Source organism: Sylvia atricapilla, chromosome 6, assembly GCF_009819655.1.
Source record: "Sylvia atricapilla isolate bSylAtr1 chromosome 6, bSylAtr1.pri, whole genome shotgun sequence".
NCBI classification, from domain to species: domain Eukaryota; kingdom Metazoa; phylum Chordata; class Aves; order Passeriformes; family Sylviidae; genus Sylvia; species Sylvia atricapilla.
This window is the reverse complement of record NC_089145.1, coordinates 28,575,938-28,595,401: the sequence shown is the minus strand read 5'-3', so window position 1 is coordinate 28,595,401 and position 19,464 is coordinate 28,575,938. Positions and strand designations below refer to the sequence as shown.

Below are 19,464 nucleotides of genomic sequence, written 5' to 3'. Positions count from 1 at the left end.
TCTGGGAACTCTCTACAGTTTAGATTAAGAAAAAAATAAGATTGCTTCTGTCATTCCTGTCCATCAGAAAAGAGTCTAATTACCCAAGATGGCTTGTAATATATTATTATGCCAGATGTATTTTATTAGCATTGATTTATCCATAAATATAATGGAATTATGGTTATTTAAATGTTATTCTTAACCGATTTACTCATCTTCTGAAGAAAAAGTAAGGTATATCTGAATACAGATCTGTTGCTTTTGAGGTTAGGCATTGAGTTTGAGATGTGGTTCTTTTTACTGCTTGTGGTTCTTTTTACTTTCTCTTCAACATAAATAAATCAGAGCAGTCTTACAGTATATTGAATGGAAACTGAGAGACAGTAATCCCAGAGGCAATCAGAACTTAATGGATTTGTAAGTTTTGAGTCTCCATTGGAACTTTCTATCTTGTAATTCCCTGCACCAGAAATCACAATCCTTTATAGTGGGGAAGAGCCCAAAACTATTTGCAATAATGGTAAAAACTAGAAAATATTTTGTGAAATTAGGCCTGTGAAAATACAAAAGGTAGATTTTATTTTTATTTCAGACAAATCACAAAAGAGTAATAGAATAGTAAAATTTTATTATCAAGATCATGTACGGCCATTTGGACACCTAAGTGTGAGAGCAGTGAGTGCAATCAAGATCCTCAAAGGCTTGTGACAGAAATGTGGTATGGGAAGAAAACAAAAATCTCTTCTCAGTATACAGGCCACAGAGATAGATGAAGTGTTAGTTGGACATTTGATTCAAATAATTTTAAAACGTTAGGAATAATCTAAAACGGCTTTATCCTTTGTTCTTGGTCACAAGGAGGCTTTTTCCAGTTTTTCTAACATGGCTTTTTGAAGGCCTGAAAATTTATGAGACTCTGGATACTGAAGTGGTTAAAACAGACATTTTAGAGCTCAGTAATATTTGAAGAAAATGCAATGTTGATGGAAGAGTGAACTATTTTCCACAAAATTTTCTGAAACCATGTAAAAGGAATGGCAGTTGCTTCAAAGATACACATAAATTACAGAAGCAGGAAATAACAAAGTACATCCTGCACATTGTTCTGTAATTTGGTCTAAAGATCTAAACTCATGCAGTAGAAGTGCTCACTCACATTCACATACACTTCCTCTAAGGCCAACATCAGCTCTACATTTATAAACTAGGTTAACCACAGAAATACTGGATTTATTTGTACCACTGTACTTGACGCCTGGAAATCAAAGTAAAGCTGTGTTCAGAAAGAAGCACTATGTGTTCAAAAACCTTTCTTTACATAAAACCTTGTTTTTATTGGACATCAGTGAGTCAAAGGCAGATGGTTGATCTAATTTTAGTTAGGGACAGATACGACCCACCAGCAGCCAGGGTAATCAAGGGCAGTCAAGGTTATGGGCCCCAGGCAACAAATTTATTTTACCTCATATTCAGATTCCAGTGTCACAGTGCTCTTTTTTAATTTTTCTTTCAAAGCTGGATCAACCTGAAAAACAAACAAAAATACAGCAAAAATGTTTGCTTTAAAGAATATTTTCTAAAAGAAATCTTAACCTCAAATAAGCTGAATATTGGTACATACAAAACCTCCACTCCTCTAAAAGAGTTTGTGTGCCATTTGTTCCAATACCAGGATGATGAACACAGCACAAGAATTGGGCTGAAAAGAAACAGGTCATCTGCCAAATTACTGAACTCCAGAGGAAAACACATTTTTAACTACAGCCCTGCACTTGCATTACTTTAGATACCTAAATCTGTACTTGTTTCGTTTAAAACTGTTAAACTAAACAAAGCTTAAATAAATAAAATTAGCACAAGAAAGATAAAACTGGGACTGTGTATGATATTATACTCCTGAATGTTGAGTTCAGTGAGCAAGTATACAATATATCCTGGTTTTCAAAGTCTAAGCATGAGCTGAATTTCCAATTTTCTGGTGAGCACACAGCACTTTCCTAGTTTTGATTCTGTACTGACAGTGCTGGTGTTTCCTGCCACCTTTCAGAGATGCTTACTGAAAGAACAAATCTAAGAACAGACACGTCAATGAACCACAGCAGACAATTTCACATTATAACTTCTGAGCCCAGAAAAAGCGATGTTCATCCCTCCCTTTGCTAAATAACATCTGTCTCCCACAGGTCTAAGAGCAGAAGCTAAGAGGAAAAAAATAATTAGCACTCTTCACGCTTAAAGAAAGCATTTTACCTTCTTCTCAAACAGCCACATACACAGTATTCAGACACAGTCTTTAGGCAACCTGATTAAAATATCAAACAAATCCACCATGAGAGAACAATCTCATTTTTAGAGCTTAAAAATAGATGTGTAAGGAGACTGGTAATTCTTGTGTAGTTCTACATCCCTCATATACTAGTACAACTACAACTAATTCAGTGAAGAAAAGTTGTTACTCCTAACTTGCTTCTTCTTGGTCTGAATGAAAAGGGCTCAGTAACCCTCATCACAACCAACATCAACCATCTACAAGTAGTCTAGAAAACAAAAAGGAGGACATACACGTAACGGAATTTGCCTGGCCAAAGAGAAGATCCACCTTCAGATTCTCCCCTGACATGAGTTCCTACTCATCAGAGGTACTTAAAACACATATCTACTACGTGTATTGATGGGAATTGCTCTGGAGAATTTCCCTAAGCCATAATGTTCCCCTTGATTACAGACACTGTCTGCTAGTTAGCATGCAGCCTGTGAGACCTCAGTTTCTAAGGATGGATGCTCAGACAGGCAAGTCTAACACCACCTGTGCATGGCCAGAGGTTTGACTTCCCCATCCCATCAGTGATCTGGCTATAGAAATACACATATTTGTAACCACATATTTGCACTTGGGACCTAAGCCAAAATATCTAAAATGGTTAATGTCTGTACTGGATACAGCTCCCACCTTCTTGGTAATTAAAAAAAATTGTTAAACAAGATAGTGTCTCTGCACTGGCCCTCTACATCAAATAAAAAATGAAATGCTCTATCTCTGTCTTGGCATTCAAGGGCTCTGTAGAACTGCCCCTCATTAAAGATGGATTGTGTCTCTCCTGTGACCACGACCTCCAACAACAGCCATTCTTCATTAGAACAACGAACCCATCCATCACATGCGCAGAAATGCAAAGTCTTTGGGCAGCCAGACAGGCTTTGAAGATTGCTTTCACAGAGAGAAGAGTGATCATGGACCTCACTGTATTCAGAACTAAATGCAAACACTATTTGTTATGCTTTGTGTTCTCACAATACACATACAGACAAGGGGAAATAAAAGCTCCAGTAAGTAAGACAGCAACAGTTTTATTTCACCCTACGTTTTCCCTTCATTTAATAATAAGGCAAAGTACTATTGTTGAAACGTCATTTTTACCTAATTAACTACAGCCAGAATTTAACTTACAAAAACAATTCAATATACCCATTATCAAGCTTTATATTATCAATTTTTAGTGTGTTTGTTTAATGTGTGGTGTTTGCATGGCCACATTTGTATAAGGCAAAGGCAAATAATCAGCTAAGCTACTGCTGCTTCTTCTTTCCAGCCCTTTCTGCCTTCAGACTTTCTCCTACCTTCACTCTCCTCTGCCTGCACAAAGACAGCTAAAACTGAGACACAGCATTCCAGTTTGAAGCTGTAGCTTTAATATTAACAAAAAACACAGAAATTAAGCAGCTTAGTTGAAATTTCTTTTTAAAAATACCCTGTAAATGCTAAATGAACAGCGAGTGCTGCTTCTTAGGAAGCAGAAATTTTATTTGGCAAATTAACCTACCCAAAAAGACTACTTAAACCTTGTTTTTTGGGCAAACTACAAATCTTTAGCTCACTCTGCAAAACCCATTCTTTTGCCCCAAGTTCCACCAAAAAAAAAAAGTAAAAGAAAAAGAGCAACAAAGTATTTCCTCTTCTCTTTATCTTTTTTGTTCCCTACATACATACTTACTCACACAGAGTAATTTAAACATACTTGAGGCTGCACAGCAGCTCAGTGCAGGTGACTGTCTAATGCCTTGACTGCAAACACCAGCTTTTCAGCTACCAAATGAGATGGATGGGTTCCAAATTGTTTTAAGAACCTATATGGAAGTTGAGAAAAAGTGTATTATAAAGTTTTGTTTCCACTGTGTTTGTACAGTGCCGTGCTATCTTGAAACATCACAAGAACAACCAAAAAAACCGAAAACAGAATGATGTTATCTTCATTCTGAAAAGGCAGATAAACATCAATATGAGCCACAATCACAGATCATAACCAGGAAACACTTCAAATGGGGGCAGAGCCAGGAAAGTGCCCATGCCAAAGCAGTAGCTCTGCTGTGTTACACATCTGCCACAGGATCCAAATACAAACATACATTTTGCTTCCATGATGACTGCTATGCCAACACATACTGCCAAATGAGCTAGAAGTATTCAGCTATGCACTGGCAAACAGATCTTCAGCTAAATTATGGATACAAATCTGTATTAGTAAATACGATGATGGCAGCAGAAGCAGCCCAAATGCCCTAACAGCCTGACAGTGCCCTCTCCATCACTATTTAGGAGGCAGGAAGGGACAGAAAAGATATTCCTTTACCCTAAAGGACTCTTCTTTTCCAGCAAAAATCTCAGCTGCTCCTTTAAGATCCATTTAAATTCAAACTTTGTCTCTAAATGTAGAATTCAAAGATGTGTGCATGTATAATTACAACATAACTTCACATTAAATTTTTACTGAAAGACTACTGAAATACTCGATGCAAGTATTTAGACAACCTTCCTGAGATGCTGTCTGCAAGGCTTTGAAACCAATACTATAAATACAATTTTTAAAGGCTTTGCTTCTTTTCCTTTTTTGGGGTGGGCTTTTTTTCCCTTTTTAGCACTTGCAGCAAAAATGAATAAAACATTCTCTTTATTTTACATTATACAGGCTTATCTCATATTACATCAACTGAAAGGGCAAGGGCAAGTGCAACACAGAAAAATCTCAGAAAAGGTTTAAGAATCCAGGTTTCAAATTAGAATTTTGTCCCATTTCACACTCCCACCAATCCTTCAGATTTACCCTTACTTAACTTCAAAAGATTCCCAAAGAAACAGACTTTAAAAAGATTCCTAACAGCTAAAAGTAATAGAGGTTAAGCACAGAAACATTCTTAGAAATCTTAGTAGGCAGCTACTTGAGGCTGTAAGTAACTAAAAACCTTTTTAAAATTAGGCTGACACTTCTCATTTTAAGGCTGGCATTTCAGTTTTTCAATTAGAACCTGGACAGCATTTCTAGGAGTTAAAGATGGTGCATCTTGGGGTGCAGACAAGAGGCATGATTACATAGCAAAGCAGGAATAACTGGTGCTTGCAGCCCCTGCCAAACCAGGGACTCCTGCAGTGCCCTGTGAAAAACGTACACTCATCTCAGTAAAGTGGATTTTCTGTTTGTGACACAAGTATTTCTCTTACAGTTTATAAACCTATAAGTACTGCTACTTAGAAAATTCTCCAGATAGCAATTTTGTATTGATACTCATTGACTACAGTTCATTTTGGTTCAGAAACAAATAATACAGGTAGAGAGTGACTGAGAAATTTGTCAATATCACTAACTTCAGCTCCAGGATAAGGAAAGGATAGATCTTTCACAAGGGAACTCAAAGAACACCATCACGCACCCCTTTTGAAGGTCAGAGAACACCATCACTAACCCCTTTAGAGGCATGGAACACCTCTCCACATATGGACAGGCTAAGAGCACTAGGTTTGTTCACTCTGGAGAAGAGAAAGTTTTGAGGAAACTTGATTGTGGCCTTTCAGTAAGGGGGGGCTTACAAGAAAGACTAACTTTTTAGCAGTGGGTAGCAACAGGAAAAGGGCTGACGGTTTTAAGATAAAAGAGGGTAGATTTAGACCAGGTATAAGAAAGAGGTTTTTTATAATGAGCATGATGAGACACTGGCCCAGGTTGCCCAGAGCCATGGTGAATGCCCCATCCCCGGGAACATTTAAGGTCAGGCTGGATGGGGCTCTAAGCAATATTTTCTACTTGAAGATGTCCCTGCTCCTTGCAGGACTGCTGGACTAAAAGATCTTTGAAAGTCTCTTCCAACCAAATTCTATGATTCTGTGACACACAGGAATACAAAGCAGAATAGCAGTGTTGCTCCTCTTCAGCATTCAGAGAGGATCACCAAGTTGATTCACATTCCCATTTTCAGGGTAACATCCCTATTGTCCACAGAACACGTATGCCTGGATCTGTAACTCAAATAGCCCATCTTCACAAGCAGTCTTTCTATGCTATAAACATTACTATTTATTTGAGCATGTAGTGTTTGTGGCCATGGGCTTCAGAGCAAACCAAGACTTGAATATATTATCTCTTCTGAAATGATGGGTTCAGTTACTACACAAGGAAACTGTCAGGAGGCAGCCACGTCCTGAAAAGAGGATTGTGCTTTTAACAGCCTCCTCTCACATAAGTCAGTGCAGCACATTGGATACTTGTGTCCTGGCATGTACTGACGAAATATTTGTATGCCAAAGTTTTACAGAACTTTCCCTCTCGCAAGCATTTCCAGAAAACAGTAGAAGATATTTCTACTCTAAAACTAGTTTGCTATTTTTACTTAAACATGAGTTTCTGTTCCTACCCTGTCTTCCACAAAATAATATCCCACTGAAAAAGATTTCAGCTTTGGAAATGGGAGAAGACAGTGGCCTAAATTTAATGAACATGAATTAGGATTCAGATTTTTATTTTTCCATCTGCCCCTCCCAGCATAAATAGATGGGGGACAATTTTCCTGCAGTATCCACAACACAGAGTCCACAAAATGACTGTTCATATGAAATTTTTCAATTTGTTCTCCCCACCCATTTTTTAAACTTAAGAGTAAACCAGAATCACCAATTCTAGCTCTCCCATAGTGTATCTTCTTTGAAAACATTTATCATATGCTTAACTCCTCTAAATGGAAAATCAGCAATCTTGAGTGGATCAGTCAACTTTAATCTTCCTTGAGAAGTCTCCCATAAATTGCTACAGAAGTCTGTGTCATAAATATTCTAAGTTGTGGTTTATGAGCAGAGTGAGAAGCTGTAGACAGGAGAGGATAAATCCCAGGACTCAGGAAATGCAGTGTAATCTACAGCCAAGCTGAGTGCTGTTCTACTTAAGAAATTAAAAGAACAAAGCTTGTAGAGGTTGTAAGGTACAACAAGGGTTGTACTCATGCCAAGCTCTTTGGCATACAGTCTTAGGTAACAGAAAAGGGCAAGGCAAAACATACCACTTTTGTGCAACTTCATTCACAACAATCCTTCAACTATATTACCTAAATATTTAATACATCAAAAAATCCCACTTACATAAGGCTACTTTCTTCCCTCTGTGGATGGTGAGGCACTGGAAGGGGTTCCCAGAGAAGCTGTGGATGCCACATCCCTGTAATTGCTTGAAGCCAGGTTGGATGGAGCTTTGAGCAACCTGGTGTAGTGGAAGGCACTCCTGCCCATGGAAGGGGGCTGAAACTAGGTGATCTTTAAGGTCCCTCCCAACCCAAACTCCTCCATGACTCTGTGATCCTACGCTGCATAGGATACAATCCAAGGATATTGACTGGATGGGAATACTTATGAACAGTGGGGAGACGGCTGAGGTTAGATGTAAACCCTAGCTTTGCGTCCTTTCATTTTCTCCTATGATCTGCATAGAACACAGACAGTTAAACAAACAAACAAACAATTTCATCCAGCCTCTGACAAAAAACAATGCAGACATTTCCAAAGGAGCAATATAAAATGTTACAGCAGCACTTCCCAGAGTTACAGTACACAGTGCACCAGTGATCTCTCAAAATCCAAACCTTGTTCTTGCTTCCAGATTGATCAAAAAAGACAGACAATCCCCAACTCTGGACCAGACTTTTTCATATGATGTCATGGAAAATGCAATTAAAGGCTAGTATGATGGCCAAACTATCTCATTCTTCAGCAAACATTCAAGCACATCTAGATTTCTCACATATAAGGTCAACAAAACTAACAAAGATTCTAGAATTTTCAGTTCTGAAAAGAAAGCACTCATCATTTAATTAATTTTCGTATGCTTTCACATCCAGTTTGATTTTCAGTTGCACATTTATTTATATGATTTATACCAAATTACTAAACCTTGTAAACCTTGGCTCTGAGTATGCTAGCATAAATTTAATTTCACAGTAAAATTCAGTACAAAGAATGTTCCTTTTGGTATAAAAAAAAGGTGTAAATTTGTGATGCCAGTATTTAGGAAAAAAAAAAAACACCCTTTTTGCCTCTAAATAGAATATATGTAACACCTAGAAACAATCCAAAATGCAAATTTGGATGCAACTCCAGCAGTCAATTTTTTTTGTCATTTTTTTTGAAGATTCTTTTTAATGGTTACATACCTACCATGCAAGTTCAAGCTGGAAAACTAGTGTAAATATAGTTTATAGGGCTTTTTTTTTTTTTCCTTATGGCTTCCTTAGTCATATCCTAACTTTGACCAGAATCAACTTCTTTGTGGTAGCTCTGAAAAACATGAAGGTCACTTAAATTTCTGCTCAAAGCAAGTAACTTCAAGAGAGAAATCATGAATTGGCAGCTGAAGGCAGCTTGGAAGCAGTCTGTGTTCATCTCCTCTGAATCTTTTCAGTGCTGTACTATGAGACAGAAGAGGATTGGAGAGGGTGTCCTTGTTAGTTCTGTACATCAGCAGGAATACCTGTGTCCAGGTGCTCACTGGCTGTTCCGCTAGGCTCAGCTGTAAACTGTTCCTGGCAGCAGCTCACTTGAACCAAAGTGAAACCAAAGGCACTGTACAATATCCAAACCACTATTTTTTTCCTTGGTGTGTCAGTTCAGAAACAGAAAAGAAGTCATTCAAAGGGAAAAGTCTATCCCATAGGAGACTAAGCCTTCAATAAAAGCACTGAAGCTTCAATAAAATAACACCAGAAATGCTTAAAAAAACCCAGCTCCCAAAAAACTCCAAACAATCAACCTTCTCATGTAGGAACAGAGAGAGTCTGCTCCTTCAAACATAATATAAAAACATAACACAGTTAAAACAATGCACAAGCACACTAATAAATTAGGAATGCTTTCCCTAATCAGAGTTAAAATCAGAGGTTTTTCTCCTCCTCTAAGTGTGTAAGTTAATGCCCAAGCCCCATCTCGAGCCATGTGAAAATATGCTTGCTACCCGCATACAAACAACTCCAGTTTCCAGAAATCCACAGTAAGAAAATACACATTAACATTTTTTCTCACTGAAAATAATCAGGAATATACAACTAAACAAAATAGTCTGCAGTTTTTAACCTTTAAAATGGTTTGAATTATTATCTAAAATATCATTTTGATTTACAGTACATATCTGTTTTTTACAGAAATTTATTGAGTAATGAAACAAAATTTGACTTCTTAATGTCTTTTTGAACAGAAACAACTTTTAGAATCCAGTATGAACATATCAAAATTATTTTCAGTGCTCTGAAAATGTATTTTTACAAATAAATTACCACCAAATTTTAATAACTGCCATCTTAAAATCTGCATGTATTGAAGGAACTAACACTTCTTATTCTACAGTTTGCATTGCATTTAAGGGAAAATACTTTGCACACTGACATCTAGTGAAGTTTTATAGTAAGAGGCACAATCATATTCTAATACTTTCTACTTACAAAAAGCTTTTAATTTCCCAAATTGCTTACACTTGAAATTACTAGAATTTACAACACACTTGTACATCACACACTATTTTCTTTTGAAATATATTTTGCCACTATTTTTAATAAATAACATGTTTACCTGTCAAAGGATCAGACATTCTGATGAGTATATTAGAGAAAGTTACAATGGTAAAATCTGGTGTAATTAAGTTTAAAACATGAACAGCAAAGTGTTTTCCTTTTAAGGGCTTAACATCCAACATTAACAAAGCAATTCTGCTAAAATCAGCTGGAATTTTGAATGCAAAATATTTTAATTTATACATTTTAGATATTAATAAGACAAATCTTGTCTCTTCTCTAAGCAGTATCCAAAAAGCCTGTATTCCTACGGCCTCGCTGTAATCAATGAAGAAAGAAAGGTTCCTCTGGGAATACCTAATTAGCCTCCTGCCCTGAATCATCCCAGCGCTCAGGCTCGGTAGGCTGTACAGACAGCACACAGAGCCTTTGAGGGTGCAGGAATGGAGGGAACTGTAGGGACAGTGTGTGAATGCCCAGAGCTGCCCATCTACTCGAATAGGGACAAGATACAACCTCAGACAACTTCTACCCTCCTAGAGCTGTGCTCCAGAGAGGCAAGACATGATGCTCTACCAGCGACAGCATTAATTTCAGAACTCACTAGGGTTCTAAAGGCCAAGTTCCATTTTTATGCCTCATCAAAAAAAAAAAAAAAACAAAGGCAGTTAAGCACTGCCTGACATAACATACAGGAGGTTCAGTGCTGACTCTGGGGAAATGCAGCATCTATTGAATGACAAGCAAACCAATAAATGCTTTCCGCAGTGACAAGTACTTGAAAAGAGACAGATAATGCATTCTCACCCTTTCATTACCTGGTTTTACTCTAGATACAAGTTTAGGCTCTGCTTGTTTAGATGGCTATACAGCTGAAGTTTGCAACAGCACCATTTGGCTTCAAATAAGGCTTCATGGCTATTGGCTTCTCAAGATGGGTCTGGAACACTAGAAGTTTTCTGGTGCTTGCAGGAGGTGTTGGGAAAAGCAGCTGGATATTAAATTATGTTTTGGCTAAAAGCTGCCTGAAGCTAAGTTACACAATTGTAATCACTTCAATTGCAAGGCAAAAATACCAGCAATTAATTTTGGCAATGTGACAGGATTTAAATAAACCAAACAGAATTCTTGGTAGTATATAAAATGTAAATATCTGAAAGCTATCAACATTTTATGTCTTAAAATTAGTTCCACTTGCAATAGCATTGGAATGAGTTTCTCCAGTTAATAACCTTATCTTCATCCGAATCTAATCTTGACAACAGAACGACTATCAAGTAAAAAAATGGAAAAATTGCTTCTGTTTAAAACAAAGAACTCTTAATACTTTCACTGTATATTGTATTTCAGCACCAAAAGGCTCAATAATGTGAAGCAATATCCTAACTTGAAGTCCCTACAGTGCTGTAAGCTGTCTGTGGTGACAATAAGCACTGGGTCTAGGCAGATCCAGTCACTGGAAACCATTCAAAAGTATACACACAGTGTCAGCCTCAGAATGTGGCAAGAAAAATCTTACAGAATCCTAGAGTTGACTGTTTTTGCCTTTTACAGAAAAATGGTGGTTTATATGCCAAACTGAAAGGATGTCTGAAAAAAAGGAAACATACATCTCTGTCTGGTATCATAGCAAATTCAGGAGACAGCTCTTCACAGACAATGTAGAGAAGTCATCTGAGCTCAAGTAAAATGGATTAGCTTTTGCTGAAATCAGTGCAAAAAACATGAACCAAACACTAGCAGCTGAACCTCAAAATCTTCAAGAATAACATGGATAGAGAGCTCATTTCCATACAATCCTTCTGGACTGAAATGAAATGAGAGAGAAAACATCTGAACATCTGGTACCACCACAATACTGGACATGAAAAGCTCTTGCTACCCTTTCATTTTTGTGCCACATGGCAGGACTGAAATTACTGCCTTGGATAGTTCTGAACCATGGTCAAAAAAACTGACCAAGTTCCAAATTCCACCTGCAAAGAGAAACAAAGTCACTGTAAGGGTACCTGCTTAGCCATCAACAAGGAGCCAATCTGCCTGACTGAATATACAATTCCAAACCCCTCCCTCCCACTATGCAGGCCATGCCTGAAAGCAAGGTCTGCTTAATTTAGTAAAATATGCTCCATGATATAAAGGTAACTGACTGAAAAAGACTTTTTTTTCCCACCTATAAGCAATCCTAAATGTATGCCTCTCACATTCTCTACAGCACCAAACAACATTTCAGTGTATTATTTTCTTAATTTTTGGAGGACCTAGGGCCAAGCTCAGTAATGCATTTAGCCTTTGAAAAATCAACTAAATCTACTTACACAAGGAAATTAGCCAGTTCATCATTAGACCTGAGACCCAGGCCAACCTGACCTGCTTAAGGAAAAGAAAATGAAGGAAACAATAATCACCAACATCAATTCCTTGCCATGCTGTGCTTGTGTAATTAACTCACTGAAACCAATTAAACACAGGAAGATGCAGCTATAAATAAATAAATGCTAGATGAGTAGACTTGATTATTCTGCCATGTTCAGTGACAGACACGAAAATAATTCCACATTCCTTGGCTGATGGGTTTAGAAAGGATACCTTTCCCATTCAAAATATTCAAGCAGACACCAGCTGAAGATAGTCTGATTCTGTTAACACTCAAATCAAGCAGGATATTTTAATACAGACTCCTATGGAATCAGACCTACCAGAAAACAAGAATACCTCAGGCACAAACAACAGATTAAATAAGAGTTCCTCTACCTTCAAGCGATCTATCTGCTAATTTGCCAGTGAAGCTCTAGCAAAGGAGAATCTAGGGTGGGCTTCATCTCACCTAATTTTATTAATCTAAACTTTTGACTTGAAAATAAAATCTCTGTTGAGGCTCTTCCTCCAGTCAGCTGTAGATGGGCATTCTTTTAGAAAGTAAATCCCACTTAAAGATATGTATATATATCCAAAAGCATAAATTGTCTGCACCTTGCAGTCAGGTAGAGGTTTTTCTCACCTGTTATTCACTGGTCAAATAAAATATAACCATATTCATACACTAAGGAAGGTAACTGTCTCACTGCAATGGGGTAATAATAAAATCTCAAGCTCAATTCCTCTATTTTTCAATCCATCAAAAGAGGACAACATATTTCTCAAGGATCTTCTTTAAAACTGAATGAAACCCGTGTTGGGGTATTTCCTCTCAAACCTCCTTTATCGACTACCCGGATACCTTTCTGAAACCAAACATATCATTTAAAACAATGGAAAAAATGAACAAGATGAAACCCTGACATAGTGCACAGCACCACAAACATACATTTAGATTTAGCTGAGCAGATACTGAAATTTCACTTCCCTATCTTTAATAATATAAAGAATCCATTGAAAGTCTTTTGAGTATTAACAGCAGTAATTTAAATTGACCTCAACATTGGTAGGGGGTATTTGCACACCAGGAAGCCTAGAGGATGAGTCTTAATCCATCTAAATCCATTTGGAATAAAATAAAGCAGAAAGCCTGCAGAACACACAAGGTAATTGAGTGCAGGGGACAATCTAGGGCTGCCAGCAGTAGCATTAAATCCATTAATTGTCATTAGAACACCGTGGGACTTTGTCAGTCCAGTCCAATCACAATGATTTGGCCTATCCACATTATTCCTTGAAATGGTGAAGTCCATGATGATTTGGTCAGACTGAAGATCTTGAGGAGCACCAAGGTGTAACAGGATTTCAAACACAGATGCTTATCCACTAAGAACTGTAATAAGTATGTCTTGCAGTTTTCAGTCAATAGAAAAGTTTGTGGAAGAAAATTAAAAACATGCCTTTTCACCTTGCTAAGCTATTTCAGTTAAATTCTTCATATCTTTGATAGCCTTTCAAATGCTGTTTTTTTAACAGAGAAGCAGGTCCTCACAGAAGATAAACAAGTCAGCTTGCAGTAAACCAGCTTCATCTAGTAGCTCACAGTATGTATAGTGATGGGGACAATCTGCTGACATTCCACAAATCTTAGTTTAAAAAAAAATCATATAATTCGTGTAATTTTAAACATTATAGATATATTCAAAGCTTTAAGTGATTTTGTTTTAAAATTTTCATCTCGTAAGAAATATATCATTTAAAGTAAAAAATGATGTGACATATAGAAACATGACATTATTCATAAACCATACTAACATTACACTAAACATTGAAATTATGTTTTATTCTGTAATGCTTTTTTTCTGAAACAAACAAACTAAAGAAACAATCCAAACTTCAGCTGGAGCACAGAAATCTTGTCCAGATGGGCTTTATAAAAAAGATGGGCAGGTAAAAGGAAGGTTAAAAATAACCAACAGAGAATTTCTACTGCACTACTCCAGAATATGTCCATGTGTGCAACCCCCACAGACATACCTGAGGCAGTTTACATAAGGACAGCAATATGAATGTGCCAGCCAGCAACAAGGCATGGCCTTGTCCAGTCACTTGCAGATGTATTCCCTTTTTGGGTGGACACTGAACCTCATTTAAACACTCTGCTGCTGGAGCTGCAACCATCTCGACTCAGCAGCGTGAAACTCTTTGCAGTACGTGTGTGAACAGAGCAAGGTTTTGACAGCAACACAAAAGCATTCTAATAGGCAGATACCACCTCTTGGCTATACACTTAAAACAATGAGAAAATGCTGGACTGACTTCCTACACCCATTCTGAGGCAGATGTCAGATGTGTTCTTGCTTGACATAAAGGTCTCATGGAAACCAGTCAGTTCTCTGCTCCTATCTCTTCCTAGCTATTTCATCCTGACCCAGAACACTCGAAGTAACAGATCTCACCTGAGGAAATACTTAAATACTCATATGAATTTAAATAATTCCTTTTATTTGAATTAATTAACTTTTCTATTTCCTGTGTAAAGTAGAGCAGCATTAATTACCTATATTCTACAGACTAAGGAAGTGAGATAGGCAGAGAGGAATTCTGTGGTGCAGGAGGTAACTGAAGAGAGAACCTGAACAAGATGGATATAAAATTTCCAGTGAGATCAGTGGGTGTTATTTAAATTACATGCTGCTGTGGGTCTCCTGACACCCACTCATGAGATTAAAGACACCATGTTAAAGAACAGCACTAGGGTCCAAGTAGCAATATTCTAAACCGTAATACTGAGTGTAACCAACCAGACAGTCAACACACTTAGGTCACTATCAAGCCCCACTGTGAGAATTGCTGTAAACCAGAAAAGGGAGAGTGCCATAAGTGATCATATGAACTTTCTTTTCTCTTTCACTTGTCAAAGGACAGTAAGGTTTCCAGAATAATCTTCTACACACCACATGTGCTCTTTTTCTCAATTCAAGTTCCAGGATTGTAAAATGAAAGCTGGGATCCTCACAGCTACATAATTTCTCAAACTAATACCTTAAAATAAAGCAAATACACAATAAATGAAGATTCATAATGGCAACACTAACACTCTACAGGTGTCAATAAGCAATGCCTCATTGATAACTACATGCCAGTCAGTTGGTCAAAAACACTATCTAAGAAATTTTAAAGGCAATCTCCAGTCTGCATAATGCAGGCTTTATGCACTCCTAGTGCACTTACTGAGTATGTTTCCCACCACCATTACCACTCCTTTAATACTCTTTCTGGGTTTACAGGTTTATTGCTCATAGAGAATGGTGAAAGAACAGGTCAGGAACTTTCATTTTTATCTGAGTTTTAACTCCTGGAATGCAATGCAACAGCCATACATATTTAAACGCACAACAACTGATTTAAGGGTAAAACTCATAGAGGAGAAATTGAAATTCTATCATCTGGACTCTTTACTGCCTCTATTTTCTACCTCATTAAGACAAAAAACATTAGTATTATTTCATATTCTACTTTGAGGTGCACTCACTTTGCACAGGACAAAGAAAAAGTGAACAGGATTTTTACAGTTTGTAAATAGGTAAGTATGTAAAACTATTGTACATAACTCACAGCAGGAAATATCTGCAGACTTCAAAGGCTGATTATATTTCGTTTCCTAACAAAATAGGACAGAGATTCCAGCTTTTTTAGAAGTGCTTCTGCTGCACTTTACTCTGGAGGAACTCATTCAGTCCTATCCCATCCCAAAAATGTCTGAGAACCTGCCTTGCAATGACACTTCTTCAACAGAGTCAATTTCGAGCTTAAAACCTCTCTTATACTAAAAGGTTTGCTGATGGGGGGAAATCAAACTTTTCCAGGTAGTTAATACATCACGTCCCTGCAATTCTCTCCAGTAGATACTAGCCAGCAGTACAGAATAGGAATTACATTTTCAGTAAAAAAATATATAAATAAATAAACGTCTCCAGTACATACACAAGAAGAAAGACAAAGGGTCTAGTCTTCCATTTATGAATAAAGGCATCTGGAACAATGCCTACAAACCTACTAATTTCTTCTCTGTTAATTCCACATGGTTTTCCCATAAGCATACCTGGTTTTCTGTAACCAATTTTGATTTGCATAAATTCTTCCCAGAAAGTGAACAATTGCATAACCTAATTATTTCTCCATTAATGGACATTTCTGCAACAATAGATAATGGAGAAATCCTTGATTAGTATCAGGAGAATTCTGACTAACATAAACAGGCATTAGATCAGTAAGAGCTCCAGCAAGCTTCCTTTAAATGCAGGACATTCATTGTGCTGAGGCAATATGACTGATTTAGGTATCCTGAGAAGATAAAAGTGTAGCCAAAGTTGGTTTTTTTTTTTTCTTCTTTTGAAAGAGATGGGCATATCTGAGGTCCTGATATTCAAAGATGAACTAAATGGATGAACTATCTGCTCTTTAGATACTAATAGCCCCTCTTCAGCTCTAGGCTCTGTCTCTCACCCAGCCCTAATGCCAGCCCCAGCCCAATGCATCACAACCAAATCATACTCCCTAAAAGGTCCAAACCACCATTTTCTCTTGAATTTTACTACCTTTATCAGAGAATGGTCTTCCAAAGTCAGTTTGACATAAATAACATCGTCATTATTACTAATGCAGCTTTTTTCATTAAGTCACAAGAACCCAAAGTAGCAGCTAGCCCCCCAGTCAGGGAAACACAGACTACACAGCAGCAGTTCTACTGCAGCACTGCCTTTGAATATCACTGTTGACTGAGAAGTTGCTTACTAGTGTGGTTTGCCTCTAAGCACAGTGTGAAGTTAAGAGTAAAAAAGGAAAAGAATAGGTACTTTTGAAGGCAAAGGATCATAGTTTGGCATCTGAAATGTATTAGAGATTTACCACAAAAGGACTGTTTAAGTTTTGTCTTTTTAGCAGCTGAATTAGCAAGAAAACAAATTCAGGAATCACGCTTACAAAAGGTGACACACTGGAGTTTGCACATCCTTAAGACATAATCAAAACAGACAGGCACTTGGGTGCTATGAATCCTAGCCTGCTTCAGGATTTGTGCAACCTCCATTTTTCAGCAATAACATGTAAATAACAATCCTACCTTTTTTGATAATAGGATTATGAAGCTTAATTCACTTAAATGCTCTGAAAGTCTTTTGAGTTCCTTGTATTGAAATAGTTATTTAATTAAATATTTTTATTATTCTGAAGGAGAGACCAAAAAAAAAGCCAAACAAAAAAAATCTTATTTTTTTTATTGCTTATTGCATTTTGCATGTAACTGTCCAACCCCCCCAATAAGGGCACAAGTCCATCTGTCCCAGTTCTGATAAGGATTTACAGTACAGTAGTCCAACTTTATTATAAGAGAAAAGCATCAGGATTTTAACAGTACTTTTAAATTACTCATATTAATGTTCTTTTCTTGAGTTCCATGTACATTTTAAACTAATTTTTTTTATCCATTAAAATACATTCTGGTCTCCTTTGCTGTCTTATTTAGAGAATGGCTTTCAACGCTATTTTTATGGACACAGAAACAGAAATGAACAGAACACATTGCTTTGATTTTTCCATCTACAAACAAGCCCAAAGTTGGTGTTGCTAGTTCTGAGTCAATACTGCACTGTTCTTTACTTCAATGTCCTCTAAACTTGAATAAAACTGGAAGGAAAATAAAACACACAAGAGATGCTGCAGACTTAAGTAATAGTGGTTAGAGCAAAACTCAGAAGTCCTCTTTTAGCTTTTTGGAATTTAAGAACTCCAGGGTGAAGTAGCTTCCACTCAGAGCTTTCATGTACTACTGACTAACTCAGTAATGCTTCCCTTGATTCTAAATGCTGGGACAAAGAGTCTCCTACATCTGAATTAGCACAACTATTAACAGTGTTTTTCCCTGAGTTGCTGTTACAGTGCAGATTGTGGGGGTCAAATACAATACACTGAGTAGGAATCTGACCCAAAAATTAAAAGAAACACAACAGGCAAATTCTTGCCCCATTGTTACCTCCATCTGGTTGGAGAAAAACTTAAAAGGCTCCAACTTGTCCTAAAAGGCTAGAAATTACACAAAAAAAGCTCCCCAGAGGACAGCACTAGAGAAAAGGTTTGCAAGATTACCCTCCCTGGTCTACAGGTTCTGTTGTATACAGTTCTGAGCAGCAGTGGGCCACACGGTGCATAGAAGGCCACAGCCAGGTATCCAACACAGAGAGCAATGAGGAATGATTAAAGTAATTCACATGGTCCATAAGTGCCTAAGACAAAGAAAGGGGTCTCAAAACTCTCAACAGCTCAGAATCTGAAAGATTTCACCACAGTAGAAAGCCACAGCATCCAGAGTCCTGCACTTTTTCTATAAAGTGGCATAGAGTCTTTAAAACAGCTTTATGCAACCTGCAAGTCAGCAGCTCTGAGACCAGAAAGTCTCTCTGCATTGCAATAGCAGACCTGCATGTTACTAAACCAGAGAAAGCAAGCCAATATTACTTTCTGCTGAACTTTCAGATGATTTCATATGCAATTTGTTGTGTTACACTTGGAGGTATAAGTAGCACTAGCAAACATGCTATCCTCCTCAGACAGAAGGTTTCAGGTTCATCTTAAAAAAGGCTTCTTATATACGGGATATTCTGACACAATTGGTAGAGACTAGCTCCTGTTTCCTTCACAAGGCTTAAAGAACAGGATGAAGCACAGTGTCAAAGGTACCTGCTTGTCTCAGTCAATGCAAAGCCAAGCCCCAGAATCCATCTAACATTATATGCTCACTGCCAAGTATTGTTTGAAAGCCGAACCTTTTAAAATATCAGTTTTCTTAGTCTAAATTGGAAACAGTACCCTTGTAATAACCTCCTTCTAGACATGCTGCACTTCTCTCTCAGGATTCAGAATTGCCACTTACAATCAACCAAAGGAACAAAATGTTTCTATTATTTATGTTGATTTTTTCACGGATGGCAAAGGATTCATCATCATGTCAGCCCTTTTTATTGCTACCTACTCTGCCTACTGCCTATGAGATTCAGCTGTAGCTCAGGGCCAAGCAGTGAAAGGCAAATCCCCTAAAAAGTTGGTTTGTCCTATCAATTCTTTAGAAAGCATCATGTAGGCATAAGGAAATGAAAAACAAAGCAAACTGTTTAAATCACCTTGCCATGTAGTTTGTGAGCATCATATCTTATCTGAGCAAATTCACGGAGTCCAAAAGATCCTCCAATGAGGTAGAGCTGAAAAGAGAATGAAAACAGATGTGTTAGGACTGTTCTGGAAAAGAACACTTTG

At 37.4% G+C, this 19,464-nt stretch overlaps 1 protein-coding gene across 1 annotated transcript in view; it reads right to left on the bottom strand.

Annotated features, from left to right (window-relative positions):
- Positions 1 to 19,464, bottom strand: part of COX16 (cytochrome c oxidase assembly factor COX16) — a 45,017-nt gene that overhangs the window by 13,126 nt on the left and 12,427 nt on the right. The window contains exons 2-3 of the mRNA XM_066321331.1: positions 19,332 to 19,409; positions 1,445 to 1,507 (exon numbers count right to left, since the gene is read on the bottom strand). Of these exons, the coding sequence (XP_066177428.1) occupies positions 1,445 to 1,507; positions 19,332 to 19,409 (141 nt within the window). The remainder of the gene's footprint in view (positions 1 to 1,444; positions 1,508 to 19,331; positions 19,410 to 19,464) is intronic.